Source organism: Rattus norvegicus, chromosome 6 (assembly GCF_036323735.1).
Source record: "Rattus norvegicus strain BN/NHsdMcwi chromosome 6, GRCr8, whole genome shotgun sequence".
Classification (NCBI taxonomy): domain Eukaryota; kingdom Metazoa; phylum Chordata; class Mammalia; order Rodentia; family Muridae; genus Rattus; species Rattus norvegicus.
In genome coordinates, this window is record NC_086024.1 from 109,284,532 (window position 1) to 109,306,863 (window position 22,332).

The 22,332-nt window shown below is 44.1% G+C and overlaps 1 protein-coding gene and 1 long non-coding RNA gene across 4 annotated transcripts in view; one reads left to right on the forward strand and one right to left on the reverse strand.

Moving 5' to 3' along the window:
* Positions 1-141: 141 nt before the first annotated feature.
* Positions 142-21,073, forward strand: LOC134479228 (uncharacterized). The gene is made up of 3 exons (XR_010052280.1): positions 142-431; positions 1,152-2,176; positions 13,764-21,073. It is a non-coding gene; the product is annotated as an uncharacterized LOC134479228 (long non-coding RNA).
* The window catches only part of Heatr4 (HEAT repeat containing 4), a 32,873-nt gene continuing 31,468 nt past the window's right edge, over positions 20,928-22,332 (reverse strand). For all 3 annotated transcript variants that reach the window (XM_006240361.5, XM_063262680.1, XM_006240362.4), the window contains exon 17: positions 20,928-21,281. In XM_006240361.5, coding sequence (XP_006240423.1) covers positions 21,027-21,281 — 255 coding nt within the window. In that variant the 3' untranslated portion in view covers positions 20,928-21,026. The remainder of the gene's footprint in view (positions 21,282-22,332) is intronic.

Here is a 22,332-nt window from a genome sequence, read left to right on the forward strand (position 1 = left end):
TCTCTGCTATGATTGGTTGACTCTTCCTGCCTGTCATCCTGTCTTTACCGCCCCTTTTCCTGGACCGAGTCTTCGCCCCCGCCCGGACCTGGACCGGCCTAGATCGTGCTTTAGTTGTAATTGGTTGATGATTGGGCAGTTCGAAGTTATGATAGGCTACTGATAGTGTCTGTTACCTTAACAGGCAAGGAGTGTGCTGGCCGCGGTTGGTTCAAGCCCCGTGCACAGTTTGGTTGCGCAGTAGAAGCAAAGAAGGGGCAGATGCTCACGTCCGAGGTTACCGGGAAGGGTTAACTCTTTGTTGTGGGGCTGGCGCAGTAAACTCTTACTTTTCTGGTTCTCTTCCTAAAAGGGGAAACATCTCTGCCAGCTTAAGGAGGGAACGACTTCAGGGGTTGTGTCTAAGAACGGTCCCATTCCTCAACAGAAAGGTATCTCATAGATTAAAATTTCCCTCGTGTTTTCTTCAAGTTTCCCTGAAGTTCTTTCCGGTAGTCTCCACGCTTAAGGTTAGGGCAGAGCGCAGCAGTCTGTTTCCATTGCATTTATAAATATCGTCAAGAAATAATATTTATAATTGTGTCTGTCGTTTTAAGAGTTTCCCAGCTTCCAGACCCACTCTCCTGGGTCTGCCAAGTGACCAAACAACCATCAAGATTTGAAAACATGGGCAGCAATTTATCCTTATAGTGCTTTGGAAATAAGAAGTTCACGCGCCCACTATCACTTCCTAGCACTACCTGAGTTTTAAGTTTAGGAGTTCTTGTATTACTAGCTGTCTGCCAGATACTAATCAATCAATCAATCAATCTGTGTGTGTGTGTCTCTCTTTCTCTCTCTCTCTCTCTCTCTCTCTCTCTCTCTCTCTCTCTCTCTCTCTCTCTCGTCCGTCCCTCCTCTCTCCCTTTCTCCTTTCGCTCTCTTTCTACCTCTCCTATTCTTAGCAGTCTAAATTAGGACCATTGAATGAATCGCAGGGCTTTTCCCCCCATCACTTGGTACAATACACGAAAATAAATGATTGCACTTCTTATTCATTTGGGTACAAATCTCAGTAGGCATTTTTTGAGAAATCTGGTGTTGCTATAAAAATTCTGCTCCTAGAAATGCATTCGTCATTAGCTCTCTCTGCTTTCCTTTTTCCTTTTCAGCGCTTTTCCTACTCCGAAATAAGAAAATGCTGGCCTGGTTACTCTCTCAGTTTCTAAGTCAAGTTTAAATATACCTTCTCCACAACTCCACCCGGAATATGCAAAGCTACGATAATAGATTTTTTTAAGGAAGTCTATGTTCTCAAACACAAGGTCTTGGAATAAAGGCCTTCCTGTGGCTCCAGGAGTGGACTTTGTAAATTGTGTACTTTGCCCCTGCCTTTTTGCTGTAACTCTTCGTGCCATATCTCTTCTATTTATTAGCCCTCTGCCCTTTACAAAGCAAGATCCAGATCTAAAACTACGAAGCTTATTAGTTGGGATGGGGCGGGGTTGGGGGGTGTCTATTTTCTAACATGTATTTTTAGTTGAGCTCAGATAAACTGCAAATTTCTATCATCAAACCAAGCAGAAATTATTCCTCCAGTAACTATACATAACAATAAAGTGGGGTGTTTTTCCCCCCCTAGTTATCTTCTGGAACCTTCTTCCCTTTTTCTCTCATCCTCACCTTCCAATTTAGAAATAACCTCCCATTCGATTCAGTGACTCACAGAAAATCCATAAAAGGAAAGTGGGAAAGCCAAAATAACTCCTCCAGAGACGCCTGAATCATTTCACTGAAGGAAAAACCACGCACTGACCACGATAAGATGGAAGTGAAGACGGAAGGCCCAAGCTAACATCCCACGTGAGGCGAATGTGCAGACAGGAAGGTACCTGCTGAGGATGCAGCATCCCAGCATCCCTTTACACAGCTTTTGAATGCTTCGCCAGCAGCCCCCTCCTCACTAGCCTTGGCGGTGTGCCGTGGTACCAGTTTTACGGCAAGTCGGAAGGCAATGAGTGTCCTAGCAGATAGGAAACAATGACGTCATTGGAGGGCACGGCCATTATTATGGTACTTTGGGTAATAACGGCTTTGCACAGCCAGTGACCAGGTGCCATAAGGAACATAGAATTAGGCCAGTCTCACGACGGGGACTCGACATCTAAGTTTAGGGGCTCAGACTGCTATCACAAAGGTTGGTGGATAATTGCCACAAAGGTCAGCCACTCCTTATCTCAGCTACTGAAAACAGGGTTTTTTGACCCCCTGGGTGCTTTTGGCCACGCCTACCCATCTACTTCCACCATTCCCGTCTTTCTCCTTTGTAAAATAAGAGGAAATTTAAAATAGACGTATGCTAACAGCAGGACAAGGAAGACTTGAAGGAAGGAACGCTTAAACACACATACTTTGAACTAACAGAGGCTGTTGGGTTAGCCTGTGCAGCACGCGGGAGGTTTGGGAGAGATTCTTGTTCAAAGCGCACGCTTTGGTTTTAGACTCACAAGGTTAGCGGGCAACGTGACTGCCCCCCCCACCCCCACCCCCCAGCTTTGCTTTTCCTCCAGCTCTGTGTTGTACTTTTCCGGCACTCCCAGCCCCCCACACCTCCTCTTAGAGATCAAGAGCCCGGGAGCCTGGTTGTCTGCTGCTCTGTGTTCTATGGCTGTCTGTGGAGGTTGGCGCAGATGCTATCTGTTTAGAACCTCTTGATTCAGACCGTGATGGCAGGTATGGTAAGGGCAAATGTGACTCTTATAAATACCAACTGAGTGGAAAATGGGGGGCTCAGTATAGCACCCCGATATCTGAGGGGTGCAGTAGAAGCCCAGGCCTTCATGGACACTGATGGCGTTTCCTGTCTACCTTCTTATAGTGCCATGTTTCAAAGGGCAACACCCAAGTCTCCTTTTCTTTTTGCTTATTGTTGGGTTTTGTTTTGTGTTGCTTTTTTTTTTTAATTTTTGTTTGTTTGGGTTTTTGTTGTTTTGTATTTTATTTGTTTGTTTTTGTTTGTTTTTGGTCTAAAGGAACAAAAACCCCACCTTCGATAAGCTCTATTTCTTGCCTGTGGAATTCTTCAGTTCTCTCACCCCCGTTTCTAGATGCAATTCCAATTCCAAACGGCCTAGAAAAGTAAGTTGCTGAGAGCAGACAAGGGCCACAGTTACCTGCCACCAGCCAGCCATTGGAGGCAAGCCAAGATTGCTTGATAAGGGGTTGGGAGCGGAGGGGGGGGGGGGTTCCTGAGCTTTCCTGATCCCAGAAGGTGGAGGAGGCTAACAAGGTTGAGGGGGAGAAAGAATGGGGAAAGAAGGAGAAAAGCAAGAGACCAGACCTGAGAGGAAAAGATGAGGAAAGCTAAAGTGCAGTCTGAGAGCTCAGGAAAGTGCTGAGGTACCTGTGAGGCTGAGGCAGCCAGGCCTGTGCCCCGGCCTGCCTGCGCTGCCTGTGGACTTCATACCTTGCAGAAGTGCAGACTCTGCCTCTAGCTCGTTTGCTTGCTTAAAGGGAAGAGTGCCACGGATGCAGTCTGTAGTACACTCATTCCATATCTTCCTGGGAATCTTCCCCAAGTCCAAAGCTTACTAACTGGCAGCAGGTCAGAACTGACAAAGGAAGGACGTGTCTCCGGCTGAACACAAGGGAAAAGATGATTTTACCATCCCAAGCTGAAGAACTAATATTACACGGAAGCACCAAGCAGGTTTCCATGCTGGAACTAGGCACTATGGCTTCAAAGTTGAGACTGGATCGTGGATAAAAAGGAGAAACTGGGGAATGTGTGGAAAGGGCTGTTAGAACCCAAAATAGTTCGGGCAGAACTATTTGCTTTTTTGTTTGTTTGTTTGTTTGTTTGTTTCAGATGCCTGTGATCTTTTTTTAATGCCATACCGAGCCTAATTAGTAAATACTCATTTTCATCCTCAAGAAAAATGATGTGCCCCCTCTACCTGATCCACCTGTTATAGGTAAAACAGTGAGCTCATTTATAAAATGGAGGAGGTGTTAGCTCATAGTGCAGCCGCTGTGCTATTAAAGGAGGGCCCCTAGTTACTATCATCAGATCTCTGGGTGGACCAGCTATTCTTCTACTACAGGGAGTGGGCCAAGCAAAGTACTTAGCACCATTTAAAGTTTTGCCCATCCCTGTTTCTACATGCGTGAAGAGAGTTTCCTGGAAACATGGCTGTTTTCCAAAGATTTCTCAACCAAAATGCCTTCAAGAACTCTCATGTCCCAGTTACATGGAACCTTACAAGAAAGCAAATTTAAACCTAGACCCTTCTTTGTTATGTTTTGACTGTTCTCATTATATAGCCCAGATTGTCCTCAAATTTAGTGGCAACCCTCCTCCTTTAGCTGCTCAAGTCTTGGGACTGCAAGATATGCACCATTTGAACTAATATCCTCTTGAATCTAACACTCACCCACACCATGTCATTAATAATTTTTGGTTCTGCCGTTTACAAAGAACTGTAACTTTAGGGAAGTTGGTTCACCTCACTAAGCTTCAGTTTCTTACAAAATGAAATGCATATTTGATATCCTTTGCTGTATAACAAATCGTCCTACAATTTACCAGCTTAAAACATTTGTTACATTGATTATTTCAAAGCCCATTGAAATGCATATTTGATATCCTTTGCTGTATAACAAATCGTCCTACAATTTACCAGCTTAAAACATTTGTTACATTGATTATTTCATAGTATCTTGGAGTTCGAAATCCTCCTGCAGCTTTGCTGTGTCCTCTGGCTCTGGGTCTCTTCTAAGGTGTGGTCATCTGCTTCTTGGCTCTCGTACATGGTCCTTGGCAGGACTAAGTTCCTTGCCTTAAATCCTTAGTTCCTAAGGAGTTACAGACAGCAGGCCTTCATCAGGGCCTCGCCTTGAAGACTTTTTATGGATCATGACATAACAGGGCAGTTTACCTCATCAGAGCTAGCAAGAAGCAGAGAGAGAGAAGGCCAGACAAAGAGGGAGGCTAACCGTCCTTTGTACTCTGATCAAAGAAATGATGTCACATCACCTTTGCCACGTTATTTAGTGCGCAGTATGCTATCAGGCTCCGCCTACATTTAAGGGGAGAAACTTACACCATATAGAAACACTAGCAGGAGGGTCGTTTTCAGGAACTCTTTTAGAATTAGCCTACCTTAGAATAATAATAAGTCTTACCTACAAGGCTCATTTAAAAATAAAACGAATTCAGAGAATGTATGCAATTCAGGGCCAGCGTATATAATGCGATGTATAATGTAACAAATATATAACTGTTATTACTATTAATCTTATTACTGAGGGTATATAATGATTGGTTTTCTCTCCTGGCTTCTAGAAGGAAATCTTTTATGAGAAATAAATGAGATACATCATCTAATCCTGACAGTCATAACTAATTAATAACCGTTAGTTATTATTAACAGTATTAGTGTGTGATACCTAATTCTCTTCAAGCTATTGGAAAGGAATACTATCAAGTGGTGACTTCTACAAGTTGATCTAACTTTGTTATGTTCCCTCTTTCAGTGAGAGGCCTACGCTTGCCAGAGCACCAATTCTAGATTTAGACTTCCTAAATTATGTCCAAAGAATCATAACCTAGTCTAATTTTCCTATATTTCTTCTATTGAGGAGGGTATGCTCAAAACCTGCAAGACAGGCTAATCATGAGAGCTCTTCTGAATCAAAGAGTCTGCGTGTGTGTGTGTGTGTGTGTGTGTGTGTATCCATCCAGGGTATGTTGAAGGAAGAGTGTGCCCAGAAGAACAAGCTAACAAGTGATGTCTTAGAGGTGTGATCTCTGACCTCCCAAAAGAAGCTGGTCACTGTGTATTATGCTGAGTCAGTCCTCAGCTGAGGATCAGAAAGAGGAAGCTTCATGCATGTCTCAGCAGAAAGGATAACGGCACCCCACACCTGGGTTTGGGGTGTTCGGAACCGTGAGCTAAGACTGGAAAACACATAGCGCCTTTACAGTTAGAAGATGGTAAAAAGGGGTTGGGGATTTAGCTCAGTGGTAGAGCACTTGCCTAGCAAGCGCAAGGCCCTGGGTTTGGTCCCCAGCTCCGAAAAAAAGAAAAAAAAAAAAGAAGATGGTAAGAAGAGAGTCCAGTCTGCAGTGTGATCACTAGGAGGTCAGAGTGATCCCTCGGGGCTGGGTTGAGGCTGGCTTCCTTATAAGGGAGGAGGATATTGAGGCTTGGCCTCTAGCCAGAGAAAGGAGGAACTATAATCAAGGAAACCCCATTATTTTGGCTTTGAGTCATTTCTCAAGGCTCACCCATGACTATTATACAAGAAGACTTTGGGAGGAGGATAAAATTCCTGAAGTCTAAATGGTTTTTAAACTGAAACTTCTGTTCCAGCCTCAGCCTGATCTACTTAGCAAAATAGAATAACCCAGCTGTACCAGTGTTGGCTCACCCTGGGAGAGCATCACCATACTAGCCTGGATCTGACTTCAGATCTTACTTAAGGGTGGAAGGAGAGAACTGCCTTGTCCTCTGACTTTCACATACATGACGGCATGTGCTTGCACACATACAGGCATACATTTTTTAAAGAGTACAAAAACCATATCTGGTTCTCAACCTTCCCAGTGCCCTTTAATACAGTTCCTCACGTTCCATAACATTGTTTTGTTGCTATTTCATTACTATAATTTGGCTACTGTTAGGAATCATAAATATCTGGTAGGCAGGATATCTGATATGGAAACCCTGTGGGGTTTGAGACACAGGCTGAGAGTCCTGCAGGGAGACAAAGGTCCAAGTCTTGGCAATTCACTCCATCTCATTCCTTCAGGTCAGGATACCTATTCAAACCCCCTCCCCTCCCCCCTCACTTCCTCCTTTCCCCTCCCTCTCCCTCCTCTTCCCTCCCTCTTCCTTCCTCTACCATCTATATTTTCCCATGTTCTATTCTACTGTGTTACACTATCCGCACAGGTAAGCACTTCAGAAATCTTTAGATTGGAGCTGGCCTCAGAGCCAAAGTCATCTCGAGCAACATCTGCTAAGTCTGCACCTTAAAGGTCAATAAATAGTCCTAGGTGATGCTGGTTTATGCCTTTGCCTCAAAATCAAGTCACCTGAGGGGCTAGGGATAGAGCTGGGTCAATAGCTGGCCCACCTAGCATGTACAAAGCTCTGTGTATGAACTAGGTGTGGTGGTGCCCTCCTGTAACCTCCTCATTCCAGAGGCAGAAGGGAGAGGATCAGAAGCCCATGTTCATCTTTATCTGCATATCAGGTTCAAGGCCAGCCTGCTCTTTCTGAGACCTTTTTTTGTTTGTTTGTGGGGGATCTTTGTTTTTTAAAGCCCACAAGTTTTTCTGAGTACCACTAACCCTGGCCTCTTCTCCCCCTGACACATTCCTAAACATTATCACGTTTGTACCAAGAAAGAGTCAAAGCAGAAGTTGCTGAGAATGACCCAGCAGCACAAAGGGAAGGTATGTACCAATGTCAAGTTCCTCTTTCCGGTGACTCTTCCTTTCTAAGTGTCCTCTGTTTGAGACAGAAGAGATTAGTGAGTTTCAATACCTCTTAATATTTTGAGAAGACCTCTGTCTGCCCCTTAGCAGACTGGCCAATTTTAGAAGGGAAAGAAGACTGGCTCCACATGGGGATGCTGAGTTTATTTTTTCAGCCTTTTCCTACCCTGCAGTGAGAGCAGTGGCAGCTTGGTTTCACCCTCAGGAAGTGTACTTAGTGGTAGGCTTTCTTTCTTTTCCTGTTAGTTTCCTGCGAAAGAACATCATTGTCTTTTATCGGCAAGTGATAAAAAGGATGTTGTCACTCAAGTGGAGACAGACAAATGTATTTCCCATCCCAGACATAGACCATCCCAATGGCTTAGAGAATTGGTTCTGATTTTAGAAATAACAGCAGAGGCTGGTTTTCTTCACTGTGTGGGGATAGGTGTGTGTGCATGTGATGTGTGCATTTGTGCACATGCGTACATAGGCCAGTGGGTATATCACTATTCTTTTTTTTTCACATTTCTTAGAAGTATTTTGTCTGAACAATGTGTGTCTGTATGTGCATGTGTGTCTGTATATGCATGTGTGTCTTTATGTGCATGTGAGTCTGTATATGCATGTGTATCTGTGCATTTGTGTCTGTATGTGCATGTGTATCTGTATGTGCATGTGTATCTGTATGTGCATATGTGTCTATATATGCATGTGTGTTTGTATAGGCATGTGTGTTTATATGAACATGTGTGTCTGTATGTGCATGTGTGTTTGTATAGGCATGTGTGTCTGTATTGCATGTGTGTCTGCATGTGCACCACATGTATGTCGGATGCCTATGAAGGTCAGAAGAAGGTAAGAAGAAGGTCAGAAGATCTAGAGTTATGGATATGTGGGAGGCAGCCACCAAGTACCTGCAGAGAGCAGAACCTAGGTCCTCTGGAAAAGAAACAAGTGCCCTTAACCTCTGAGCCATTGCTCCAACCCCTTCGACTTATTTTTTGGGATGAACCCTCTCACTGAACCCAGAGCTCACAGTTTCGGCTCCACTGTCTGGCCAGCATGCTCCTGTTTTGCCTCCCCAGCGCTAGCATGACTGATATGCACATTGCATGCCTGACCTTTTACATGGATGTTGAGAATCTGAGCTCAGGCTGAGTCATCTTCTCATCCCTCAGAAGCTGATCTCCAAGTCTGTTTCCCTGATGCTTTCTTCGGTTCCTGTTCTCACTCCCTCTCCCCTTCAATATAATAGTAATGTCTTCCCCTTGAGTAAAATTCCACACTTTCTCAAAGTAGCTTCCCATGTGTTGAAACAAAACTGGGGCCTGGGGTTGGCATAGCCTAATGGTTCTGTCGGAGTGTGAGCATGAGAAGGCAGCGTGGGGTTTGTTAAACTTTGTGTTTCCTACAATTCTTACAAACCTCATAGCTTGTACCCAAAGCTGGGTTTCATTTGCTTGTCCCCCTTCACCCAACAGATCATCCTCAAAGGTACTGTGCAGCCACACTTGATTACGTGTGTCTGTGACATGCACCTCCTTCATTCCTTAATTAAGTCACTTAGTTCCTTTCCAGCCTACATTGTGTCAGCTCTGTGAAAGCAAAGGTCATATCACTTGTCCTCATGACTGCCTTGCCTCCCTCAGGGTCCAGCTATCAGTAGATCACTGAGTATTTAGTGAATGAATGTGTGAGTCAGAAGCTGTCTCTAGGAGTAGTCTGGCCACAGTCATTTATTTTGAGGTCTTATTTTTTAAAAAGGCATGTACTAATTATCATATCATGATCACTGGTGGTCATAGTAATTAGTAGGTAAAAGGACAGTGGTAGAGAGTGACTAAATAAAGCTCTCCACTAACTAGTACTTGTGGGCCATTCCAGCACCCTGAATTGGGGATCCCACTACCTGTTTCTGTTAGATTCCTGTAGATAGAGCCATTCCTTTGAGACAATCTGTGTGGAGTTGCCTAGTGCCCTCCATATTGCCAACACAAGGAACAGGCAGAAGTCCATTTCCCTTAACTCAGCAAAACCTTTCTGGTCTGAAATGAAAGACCCAACCAAGCCTCTCGGTGGCTTTCCCTTTCAGGCTCAGAGCAGAGTTCCCTATCTACGGTCTGGACTGAGTCACCCACCCCTCCTCTGGCAAAAACAAGTTAACTCCCTTAGGATGGGTGCTGGAAATGGACACTCAACATTCTAATCTCCTTCATTATCCTTTCAGGCCAAGGTTAATCCCCTAGGTCCCTCACTGGAAACAAGAGGGCAAGGCAAGAGAAAGTTCTCTCTCTCTCTCTCTCTCTCTCTCTCTCTCTCTCTCTCTCTCTCTCTCTCGTCTTCTACTCCAAAGGAGGAGGATGGAGAAGAAAAAATAAGCCAGAGGGCACAGTACTTCTACAGAATGGGGATGGAGGGAAGGGGTGAGATAAATTGGGATGAAGGATAATGAGACATGAAGAATCCGCTTTCACACTTCTCACATCCAGGACAGCTGAGGCACAGCCTAGTTGCCAGGACACCAGGGAACCCAAAAATGTAATCAGTGGGAGGTGATGACAGCTGAGAGGCTGGCAGATCTGATGCAGGGCCCTATAAAAGCTGTGCCCTGTAGGAGCAGCACAAACTGCCTTAAGATTGGCTTGGCAAGAGAGGAAGTGGGCGTTCAGTGTGAGACCTGGAATCAGGAGGCCTACACTATTTCCAGCTCAGTAGCCAATTTATGGGGTGGACCCTAGGCAAAAGATGTGGCTTAATCGGCTCCCTCGGGGATGGGCGCTGCTCTCAGAATGCTTTGAAATCTCCAGATGAAAGGAAGGGAGGGGAATGCTGTCATTACTTAGAGTTCTGATCATAGAGGAACCAGGGCATTTTTGAGTTCCTGTATTGGAATCGGAGACCAAAGTATTCTCATCTTGGGTAGACTCGGACAGCTTTTTCCTAATGATGTTAATTGACTGCAGGATCAATAGCAAAGTCCTTGGAGAGTACAAGCAGATAGGTTAGAGAGCTGGCTCAGGGGGTGAAGAATAATTTGCAAAGCCTGGAGTTTGGATCTCAGCACAAATGTGATACAAACACATGAACATAGACCACACTTGTACACACACACACACACACACACACACACACACACACAAAGAAAGATTTAAGCTGAACCTTATCAATGGAATATAGCAATTTCCAAACAAATTCAAACGAGTTTTCCAAGCTGACTGATTTTTACAAGGCCAAACTTACCTAGGGGGATGATGTACAGGATATGATACTTCTCCCTCTCTTTCATAGTTTTACCTGTACATAAATGCTGCTTAAAAACTAGGTCTTGGGGGTTGAGCATTTAGCTCAGTGGTAGAGCGCTTGCCTAACAAGTGCAAGGCCCTGGGTTCGGTCCCCAACTCCGAAAAAAAAAAGAAAAAAAAAAAAAAAAAAAACTAGGTCTTGGGCTACATGGGTCTCTAGAAGCTGAGGCAGGAGGATTGCTTGAGTACAGAATTACATGTTAGAAGTTAAACAGAAGGGGTTGGGGATTTAGCTCAGTGGTAAAGCGCTTGCCTAGCAAGCACAAGACCCTGGGTTCGGTCCCCAGCTCCAAAAAAAAAAAGGGAAAAAAAAGAAGTTAAACAGAGCCACATCTAAAGGTTCTGCTCGAACAAAGAACAAAATTCACTTTGATTCACTGGAGGATGCATGAAGATTCCAGAATGTTCGTGTCCAGTACGGCTTTTACTAAATAGCCCAAATAAACAAAAAGAACAACAAGATGATATGTGGAAACCAGATCCTTGTGTTTGACAGATTCATGATTTTGGTATTTTCTTTCTTTTTTCATCCCTTTTTACTTGGTCACAAATACTCCCATTCGATCCTCTCTCTTCTGTCTTCTGTTTCCTGAAGCTTCCAGACCGTTGCTCCAAAGGGACACCTTTGTTACAGAGCTCCCCAGTGAGATGATATTCTCTTCCTGATTGCTCTGAAGCTAACAGGCTGACTAGACTCAAAACAGACCTTTAGTCCAAGCCTGAGACAAGCTCATACTTGTCAGTAAGAAGCAGTGACTTCAGGTCATAATTATCTCAGGGACAGACTGGTACAACTTTTCGGCTCTTGCATAAAGTGGACAAAGGTTATCTAACTGGTGCTGCTGCTTGGAAACCAAAAAGATCCCAAGACCGAGCATGTGATGCAAGTTCTCGGGAGAGTGGAGCTGAGTCTAAGTAAACACCATGGGCAAAACAAATGTGGTGCCTCTCACCTGTAAAGCCATGCGTCCCAGAATTTCACGTTCCAGTACAGGTAGGCTTAGGATATGTATGTATATACATACCTACATACTAAAGACAGACAGACAGATAGGGAGGGAACACTATTTTGAACTGTGTGTAGTAACTGCATAGAAGTCATTATCCAGAAAGGATATATATATAACCAGAATACAGAACATATCTAAGAAAATTTGTGAATTAGAAAACCATGGGGCTGGGGATTTAGCTCAGTGGTAGAGCGCTTACCTAGGAAGCGCAAGGCCCTGGGTTCGGTCCCCAGCTCCGAAAAAAAGAACCAAAAAAAAAAAAAAAGAAAACCATGAATAAAGGGGTTGAGGATTTAGCTCAGTGGTAGAGCACTTGCCTAGCAAGGCAAGGCCCTGGGTTTGGTCCCCAGCTCCGAAAAAAAGAAAAGAAAAAAAAAAAAAAGAAAAGAAAACCATGAATAAGCTAGGTTGTATAGATGGTTAAGGAGATAGTTGGCAACACTGGTCCTGTGTGAGAACCTCAGGCTCCTGTCCTGGATAAACTAGGGTTCAGGAATCTAATTATAACTGGGTTACCTGAATAACCTGTCCTCCAAGACAAAACACAAAAACTATTGGCTGGACCATAGGTCGACCCAACCTGCTAATTGCTATAAGTAACTGCTTGGTTGTTAAATGACAGTTCAGAGACAGATACAGCTGTTGACCTGGGAACGAGCTCTGGAGTAGCCATTGGATTAGGAATCAGTAGACCAAACGAATAGTGTCATAGTCTACTGCTTAGGGCTGTCCTGCAAGCTCTGTGCATCCTTCCCACCTCTGGGATAAGTCAGGAGGCCTGTAGAATGCTAGGACCTTTGGAAGGGGATAGTCAGTGTTGCATGTTCAGAAAAGGCATAGACTTCTCCATACATTCTCATATGGCTCCTTTTGTACAGTTTAAAGGGCATTTTTTTTATCCAGGAAATATTTTTTGATTAAGAATTATAAATTATAGGAAGGGTTGGGGATTTAGCTCAGTGGTAGAGCGCTTGCCTAGCAAGTACAAGGCCCTGGGTTCGGTCCCCAGCTCCAAAAAAAAAAAAAAAAAAGAAAAAAAGAAAAAAAGAAAGAAAAAAGAAGAAGAAAAAAAAAAAGAATTATAGGGCTGGAGAGATGGCTCAGTGGTTAGGAACACTGACTGCTCTTCCACAGGTCCTGAGTTCAATTCCCAGCAACCACATGGTGGCTCACAACCATCTGTAATGGGATCTGATGTCCTCTTCTGTTGTGTCTGAAGTCAGCTACAGTGTACTCACATACATTAAATAAATAAATCTTTAAAAAAAAGAAATATGTGTGTGTGTGTGTGTGTGTGTGTGTGTGTGTGTGTGTGTGTATTCTTCGACGTCAAGGTGGGTAAAATCTCTTGCCTGACCACAAGCCTAACAATCTTGTTTTGAACCCCAGAATCCTTTAGTGGAAGGAGAAAACTTACTTCTGAACAATGTCCTCTTACTTTACACACACACACACACACACACACACACACACACACACACACACACAAACACAAACACATGCACACATACTTATACATGCATACAAATTGATAAAAATAATTTTAAAATAAGTATATTCTCTAGGTCAATGGTTGACTGTGAAGGCTATAATTAAATAAATTAAATAGTGGTAAAACATTAGACTAAGAGATCTCAAGTCTTTTAGCAATTCTAGTAAGCTAAAAAATCTGTTTTTGAACTAGAGGGATGGCTCAGCTGTTAAGAGCACTTGCGGTTCTCGCAGAGGACCTGGGTTTAGTTCCCAGCATCCACATGGCATTTGCAACCATTCATAACTCCTGACCCAGGGAATCTGATTCCTCTTTTGATTTCCAAGGGCTCCAGGAAAGCATGTAGTGTAATACATACATGCAGACAAAATGCTCATGCAAAATAAAATAAGAACAACTTTTTAAAAAATTAAAACTATATTTTACTCTAGTGGCTGGAGTTTGTGAAACAGCTCTCTCAGGAAAACTTAATAAGTAATTTTTCACTTCTTTAGAAACACAGCATTTCCGTTCTTCAGAAGATGAGGCCAACCTGAAGCCAACAACAGCCACACTTGAGCCAGCCTCTTCTCAACGCACATACAGGTGATGGACACAATTGTTGAGGAGATGAGAACTACGTGCATGGTGCTTACCCACTCTCACCTTCCTCGGGATTGAAATAGCATCTACTTGGCTTGCTTGGGATACAGCTAGAACTCACATTTTGAGAGTCACTGGAGCTGTGGCTGGCATACTGTAGGTAACTGGCAAGTGACTGGCGTGATGCGATTTAGTTGAACAGACAATCAGAAGCTACCAGGAACCGACTTATATGGACAAACTGACATCTAGTGGTGTGTTTTTTATAACATGGGCCAAAAGTATAGTTAATTGCTGACTTGAAACTTAGTTTGGGGGAATAAGTAGACAGCAACAGAACGCCTGCTTTTCCATAAGGAACAAGATTTAACTCTATTCAGGGATCTTCAAACATGGCTGTGTATGTGAATGATTTGTGAAGAGGACATTGTGGGACACAACTTCAATCTCAGCACTCCAGGGGCAGCACAGGTAGACCTCTGTCAGTCCCAGGCCAGCCCGTTCTACAGAGCAAGCTTCAGGCTAGCTGAGGCTACATAGTGAGCATAGTGAGACCCTTCTAATTAGAGAGAAATATGCTACTGGTAGATTCCGATTTAACTTGCCAGAGGTATAGCTCAGCCTCTCTCTGTCTCTGCTTCTCTCTCTCTCTCTCTCTCTCTCTCTCTCTCTCTCTCTCTCTCTCTCTCTCGGTTTTAATTTTCTTCTACCAGTGACATTTTTAAAAGTAATTTTAATATGTAACCAGAAGCTGGCCATGGCGGTGATACCTGTGTTTCCAATGCTTGGGGAAAAAACATCAAGTTCAAGGTCAGTCTAAACTACAGGAGACCCTATCTCTACACACACACACACACACACACACACACACACACACACGCATGCACACATGCATATGCGCACACATGCATACATCACAAACACATCAAACACACACACAAACCATACACACACATTCACAGACACATCAAACACATACTCAAACATACATGGAGTCAGGTTGAGAAGCACTGCAGTGGCCCATGAGGTAACTACTTATTATTAATTATATAATCAAAGAAAGTAAAACCCAGAGGGTAAGCTAATTGCTGCAAAGTCACAGAGTTGGTGCTGAGACTTTGAGCTTTAGTCTCGTATATCCCCTGATCTGATGCTGACTTTGCAGAGGTTTTTAGAAGTCTGGTATTCTCCGAACAGCTTCCGCATATAGGAGTCTAAGGGACAGTGAGGATTTGCCCATACTACGAACTGAAGTTCTGCAAACAGGTTGGGGTTGGTGGGGTTGTACAGTCTCAGGAAGGCACCAACTATCTGATCCTCTCTCTAAACTCATGCGTTTAAGCTTCATGAGTTTTAAACTCTACTGCTCAACTGGTGGATAAATTAGCAGTGTGAGGTTAATTGTGAATCAAATTAATACAAGATAAACATTAAACTTTTGTAGATGTGTTTGAGAGAGGAGAGAGGGGGAGAGGGAAGGGAGAGGGAGGGGAAGAGGGAGAGAGAGAGGGAGAGAGAGAGAGAGAGATCAGGAATATATTAGAAACAACACAGATTAAAAATCTGTTAACCATCCACTACTGAGGCCCATGAAAGAGTAGACTATGCTACCACTGAGCTTTCTGATCCCACTTATCTGCCTTATCTGCTAGGCATTGGTTGTTGGGGGAGGGGGACAAAAGGGTCCAAGTCCTGAGGTATGAGAACTTTGACTGCCTTGGCCTCCCACAGAGATCCTCAGAGGATGGATGATTTTGAAAGGACACAGGAGCATGGATCTGTTCCTAGCCCATTCAGTACAAATGAAAGCTCATTGCAGACACGGGAAATGAACAAGGCCTTCCTGGGTCAGGAAGGGAGGCTGCATCTCTTAATCACACGTAGGGACCAGGCCAAAGCCTGCCAACGTCACACTCAAGTAATTGCTAGGACAATTTCCCTGAATTTTATGGTGAATGTCCCTTGGCAGCATGTAAGAACAGGTTGAGGAAACCAAGGTTCAGCCAAGTGAATAGTAGTCTAGAAACTCATCCTGTGAAAAGGCTATGGTAGGGGCCATAAACTCAGCCAGAGCACTGAACTTGGCCCACAGATATTTTTGGCTTAGTGCTATCTGGCAGTGTTTTCAATATTTTTCAATTAATTGTCAACATTCAGCTCTAGGAAAATTTTATGCAAAAACTCTGATTTTTTATCATGAAATATAGTGGGGTGTGTGTGTGTGTGTGTGTGTGTGTGTGTGTGTGTGTGTGTGTGTATCTAAGCATTGAATCTAGTGCTTCATACATGCTAGGCAAGACCTCTGCTACTGACCTATGCCCACCACCCCTTAATATAGACTTTTTGTTTATGGCTTAGAACTCACTATGTTCTATTGGATGAGGTTGGGCTCAGGTAGCTGAGGAGGACCTTAAACTTCTGATCTCGTTTACTCAGTGCTGGAGATCAAACCCAGGGCTTCACGTGCACTAGTCAACCCCTCTGCTGACCGAGCTTCATCCTCAGCCTCTCTTCTGCTTTCTCACATATCCCATGGTGTCTTAGTTAAGGTTTTATTGCTAGGAAGACACACCATGACCACGATTCTTTTTTTTTTTTTTTAAAGATTTTATTCATTTATTATATGTAAGTACACTGTAGCTGTCTTCAGACACACCAGAGGAGGGCATCAGATCTCATTACAGATGGTTGTGAGCCACCATGTGGTTGCTGGGACTTGAACTCAGGACCTCTGGAAGAGCAGTCGGTGCTCTTAACCACTGAGCCATTTCTCCAGCCCATGACCACGATTCTTACAAAGGACATTTAACTGGGGCTGGCTTACAGTTTCAGAGGTTCAGTCCGTTACCATCTTGGCGGGGAGCAGCATGCAGTCAGACATGGTGCTGGAGAAAAAAGCTGAGAGCTCTACATCTTGATCTGAAGCAGCAGAAGGGGACTGTGCCACACTGGGCGGAGCTTGAGCGTGGGAGACCTCAAAGCCTCTCCCTACAGTGTCACACTTCCTGCCACAAGGCCACGCCTGCTCCAACAACATGGTGACTACTCGTGCATGTATGTAGTAAATGTTTACTGATCGTGTAGCTCAGTAAGAAGCAATGGAGGAGCCTGGTGGCGGAAGTGCAGGCCTTTAATTCTAGCGCTTGGAAGGCAGAGGCAGATAAGTGTCTCTGTGTTCAGTGTCAGGCTGCTTCACAGAGCAAGTTCCAGGACAGCCAGTGCTACACAGAGAAGTCCTGTCTCGAACCCACCTCTGGCCCTCCCTACAACAATAAAGGTGGGGGCTGTGAGATGGCTCAGTTGGTAAAGGTGCTTGCTGCCAAGCCTGATCACCTAAATTTGATCCCTGGAACTCATGGTTGGGAGGAGAGAACTGACTCCCAAAAGGTGTCCTCTGACCATCGCAGTTGTGTCATTACACTTGTGTGTGCACTCACACACGCATGCATGCATGCACGCACGCATGCACAAAAATTAAATAATAATAAGAAATAGTGGGTGAGGGTTGGGGATTTAGCTCAGTGGTAGAGCGCTTGCCTAGCAAGCGGAAGGCCCTGGGTTCGGTCCCCAGCTCCGAAAAAAAAGAAAAAAGAAAAAAAAAAAAAAAGAAATAGTGGGTAAGACTGGGAGGATGAAATGGTACAACAGTAGACTGTGGGAAGGAGAAAGCGCATGGTAGCACGTGTGCTTCCTTGGCCCCTAGCCCTTTTCCATTGATCTGCTCTCTTGAAGTGATTCTCTGAGAAACGCTAACTTAGATGGAGTGTATAAATTAAGAGAAATGCAAATCTCGGTTGAAAATGGACATTTTTTTCCGAGACCCGGATTAAGAAAAAGAACAGCTGTTTTTTGTTTTTGTTTGTTTCTTCCTTTGCTGTTTGTGGCTGTTGCTGTTTGCTTGCTGGGCCAAACTGGAGCTTCTTTTTATGTCAGGACAGCAATAAGCCACTCACCTAGTCAAACAGCGAATTAATGAAATGGAAGAAAGGAGAGACCCACCGAATTGAAAGGAAACAGCGGAAGAGTTCTATAAGAAAAGAAAATCAGCCAGCAAGACCGCTGTGAATGGCTGTGGCATTCCGTTCTATTTTCTTTACAACGTTTTGTTATGAAGAGATAAGCAAAACCACAGGGTTAGTTAGGCAAAGGGACAGTAGCTCCTCTTTTGTAAGATACAAGCAAACAACTCTGGAAGCCAGAGGGGAGAAAGAAGCTGCCTTTGTCTTCGCCAGGCACATTCCTCCCCTATCCTTTTCTGACATCTTTCAACCCTTACCTGGAACATTCTCTCCCCTCCTTTTACTTTCGCTCTTGGGTCTGATCAAAGCCTCCAGACTCTCAAGATCTCTGATCCCCCCCTCCCCTCCTCCCCAGATCTCCTTAGCGCATCTGCTGCGTGCTACACAAGTCCCACTAGATTGAGCATATTGTCCTGAAAGACTCTTGTATGTGTGCTTTATAAAACCCCTTGTAAACTCCTCGAGAACAAGAGCCATTTCTCCTGCTCCCTGCCTCATCTCCCATAGTGCTGATGGCCTAAGAGACCCTCTGTATGGCCTTGCTGCCTCACTGACTGGAGAGTTCAGTTCCGATCTCAAGCTCTTGCCAGCAACGCAAAGGCTACACAATAAAGTCCTTTCACTATTAAATGACAGATTCAAAGATAGAGGGGCTGAGAAAGTACACACACAGAATCCTTCATTGTCTCAAGTCTTTCCTGGGAGTCAGCGTCTGGAATTCTCAGGTTAGATATGGAAATAACTTTGATATACTGTATGTGATGGCTAATCTGGGGGGTTAGCATTCCATTTAGATGGACTGCAGAAAATAGTAGATAAAAACACGGAACTGGGGCGTTAGTCAGCTTTTCATTAGCATGCTCAGTGTCTGGAGTTTAACCTCAGCACTAGAAAAATAACAATACGTGTTTGAGTTACATCAAAGGATCAAAGAAAGGAAGTATTTTCCTGTATGCAACTAAGTGGTGTTTCCCAAATCTCTCCCACTGTCATGGTTCATAGTCAAGAGTTCACAGGGGAAAATATTGTTTTTGTATTTTAATGGTAACAGTGCTATCAGAAGAGAAAATGTGTTGGGGAAGCAGGTTGTGTCACACCACCCACCCTCCCTTCCTCCCTCCCTCCCTCCCTCCCTTCCTTCCTTCCTTCCTTCCTTCCTTCCTTCCTTCCTTCCCCACTCCCTTCACCCCTCTCCTTCTCACCTTTCTTTCTGAGCCAGGGCCCTAGCAGGCCTTGAACTTACAGAGATCCGCCACCATGCCTAGCCATATTGTACCATTTCCATTGCTAAATGTTTCAGTGCTTTTTAGGGTATGTATAGCAATCAGTATTTAGGAAAAAGAGTTATATTCACACCTCTTTTGAATTCTGAGTCTCTCCTTTTCCAGGGCTACTTTGGGTATCAAGTGCACTTAGAGAACACTATTTTCTGATTGATACAGATTTCAGCTGACCCTCCAGGCTTAACTCCTTTTTTTTTTTTTTTTTTTAATTTATTGTGTTCTGCCTGCATGTTGCCTGCACTGTAGAAGAGGCCACCAGATCTCATTATAGATGAATATGAGCTATCACGTGGTTGCTGGGAACTGAACTCAGTAGGTCTGGGAGAGCAGCCAGTGCTCCTAACCTCTGAGCCATTTCTCCAACCCCCATCCCTAAATCGTTGAAGCACTATGTGTACTGAAAACGTGATAATTGCTAAACGGCCTTGGTAAGTTCCAGAGTCGTGTCCTAGGGATCCAAACGTGTTCACAGCCAGCAGTGTGAATGGGTTGTGTTGGCTCGTTATTTTTATTTTTATTTTTTGTAATGTTCCTGTGATATTATCCTTGTATTGCCCCATGGGCTGCATAAAACGAAATTGGACATGAAGACATATACATTCACACATACATACGTACTACATACTACACACACACACACACACACACACACACACACACACACACACACACACACTGAGTTTAAGGCCAGCTAGGACTGCGTTTTGAGGCCCTGGCTCGGAAGGAAAGGTGGGGAGGAGAGGAATGAAGGGAGTGCGGAAGGAAGGCAGGAAGAGATGTTTCTTTCCTAAATAAACAAGATTCTACTTTGTGTCTCAGAGATCAATTTGTACATCTTGTGAAAAATTCTGAGTCTTGTACTTCTGGTAAAATTTATAGGTCTGACATGTATTTAGGACATAACCTTTTAGGGATCTGGAGAAATACACGCAGTCACTTAGTGTTCTTTAGTCCTGTGTAAACTGCACAAGAAATCAAGTAGAAAGCCAGGCCTAATGGCACAGATCCATAATCCCAGCTATTAGGGAAGCCAAAAGAAAAATGTGCCTGGATTACAGAGCAAGGTTACAGCCCAGAAACCGAGAAAACGTGGTCTCAAAACTTCAAAAAAGTTAAAAAGGATCAGGTATGGGGGTGCACAACTTTCCTAGTGTTTGGGAGTTAGAGACAGGCAGATCTCTATGAGATTGAGGCCAGCCAAGTCTACAGAGAGAATTCAAGACCAGCCATGGCTTCATAGTAAGACCCCATCTTAGATAGACAGACAGACAGGTAGACAGACAGTCTAGGCTCGAGGTTAGTATTAGAGAACTGTCCTCTAATGTGTGAGGCCCTTTATTGAATATCTAGTAACTTCCCCTCCCTCCACAAGAAAGGGGAACTAGAGTAATCAGGCATGGTGGCACACGTCTGTAGTGCCATACTCTAGAGGCTGAGGCAGGAGGATTGCAATTTTGTATTCAGCCGGGACTATATAGTAAATTCTAGACCAGCTTAGGCTACATGAGACCTGGTTTTAAAATAATAAGGTGGGCATGGTGGCACACCCTTCTATCCCAGCGGAGGCAGGTGGGTCTCTGAGTTTGAGGCCAGCCTGGTCTACATAGAGAAGCCCCATTAAAAAAAATAAATAAAGGGGTTGGGGATTTAGCTCAGTGGTAGAGCGCTTGCCTAGGAAGCGCAAGGCCCAGGGTTCGGTCCCCAGCTCCGAAAAAAAAGAAAAGAAAAAAAAATAGCAAAGTTGATTGATTGATTGACTGATAAGTAAGTAAAGTTGATTGATAAGTAAGTACTTTATCTTTGTAAACATACTGAGAACATCGTTGAGTATCAGTGGAAATGACAGAACATGCCTTGTCCACTTCTGCCAGTGTCAAAGATCAGAAGAGTCATTCAGCCTAGACAGGAGCTGGCTTCCCCGAAAGGAAAGAAGACTTGGTGTTGGAAGACAATCTTCTTTGAGGAATGAGTCCGACTGCAAAACCGGGTCATATCCGAAGGGTCCTCTTTCAATCCTTTTTTCCCGGGCAGTCCGTAGGTCCCTGAAATACGGTGAGCGGTTTCTGTGTGTGGGGAGCCCGACGACGGGACTCTGGAGCCAGGGGTTTGGCACCCTGGGCATCACATTCTGCAGAGAAATATTAACACAGGGTCTCACGTGAGAAAGCAGACTACACAGGAGACGCTTTAACCAGGTTGTTGGAGTAACTAGAAGCTCTTAAACTCGATGAGCACATTAAAAACTTGTGTCCCACAACTCTGGCCAGTCTGATGTGGAGAAGAGCCCCGAACTGCTCACTTCACTTTGGCCATTTGCATGGTGATTTGATGGGCTAGCTTTATTTTATTGATTGATTGATTGATTGATTGATTGATTCCCCAAGACCCACATAGGAGTGGAGAGAATTGAGTCCTGCTAGCTGCTCTCTGACTTCTGCATGCCTGTTCATCCTCGATGCTCTTATTTCAATATGACATAACCTAGTCATCTGCAAGGAGGGAACCTCAATGGAGAAAATGCCTCCACAAAACGGGGCTGTCAGCTGAGGAGTGCTGGTGCCTTTAGTTCCAGCACTCAGGAGGCAGAGGCAGGCAGATCTCTGGGTTGGCAGATCAGCCAGCCTGATCTACAGAGAAAGTTTCAGGATAGCCAGGGCTACACAGAGAAATCCGGTCTCAAAAAAAATTTTTTTTTGGTTGTCTCTTAATGGGCAGTTTTGAAACCATAAACAACGAGCATTCGTATAACATATTTGCATGTGCAATGATTTTTTTGTAAGACAGTATTTCTTTTGAGACAGGTGGGTCTGTGGATTCATGTGATCCTCCAAGTTTCAGCCTCCTGAGTAGTTGGAACTACAGATGCACATCATGGAAGTGAATTTTTATATTTTTGTTCTTTAATTTAAGATATAGTTTATTATTTGTGTTTGAAAGACCATGAGTGTGCATGCAGACATGTGTGCAGGTGTCTATGCAGGCCAGGAGAGGGCGTAAGAGAGCCTGGAGCTGGAGTTACAGGCTGGTGTGAACCACTTACGTAGGTGCTGGGAACCAAACTCTGGTGGTCCCTTGAAAGAGCAGCATTCATTATTAACCTCTGAGCCATCTCTCTAGCCCTGGGTGAATGCTTTAAAAAGCTAAGTTACTGTAAGTAGAAGTCATTGAAGAAGCATAAC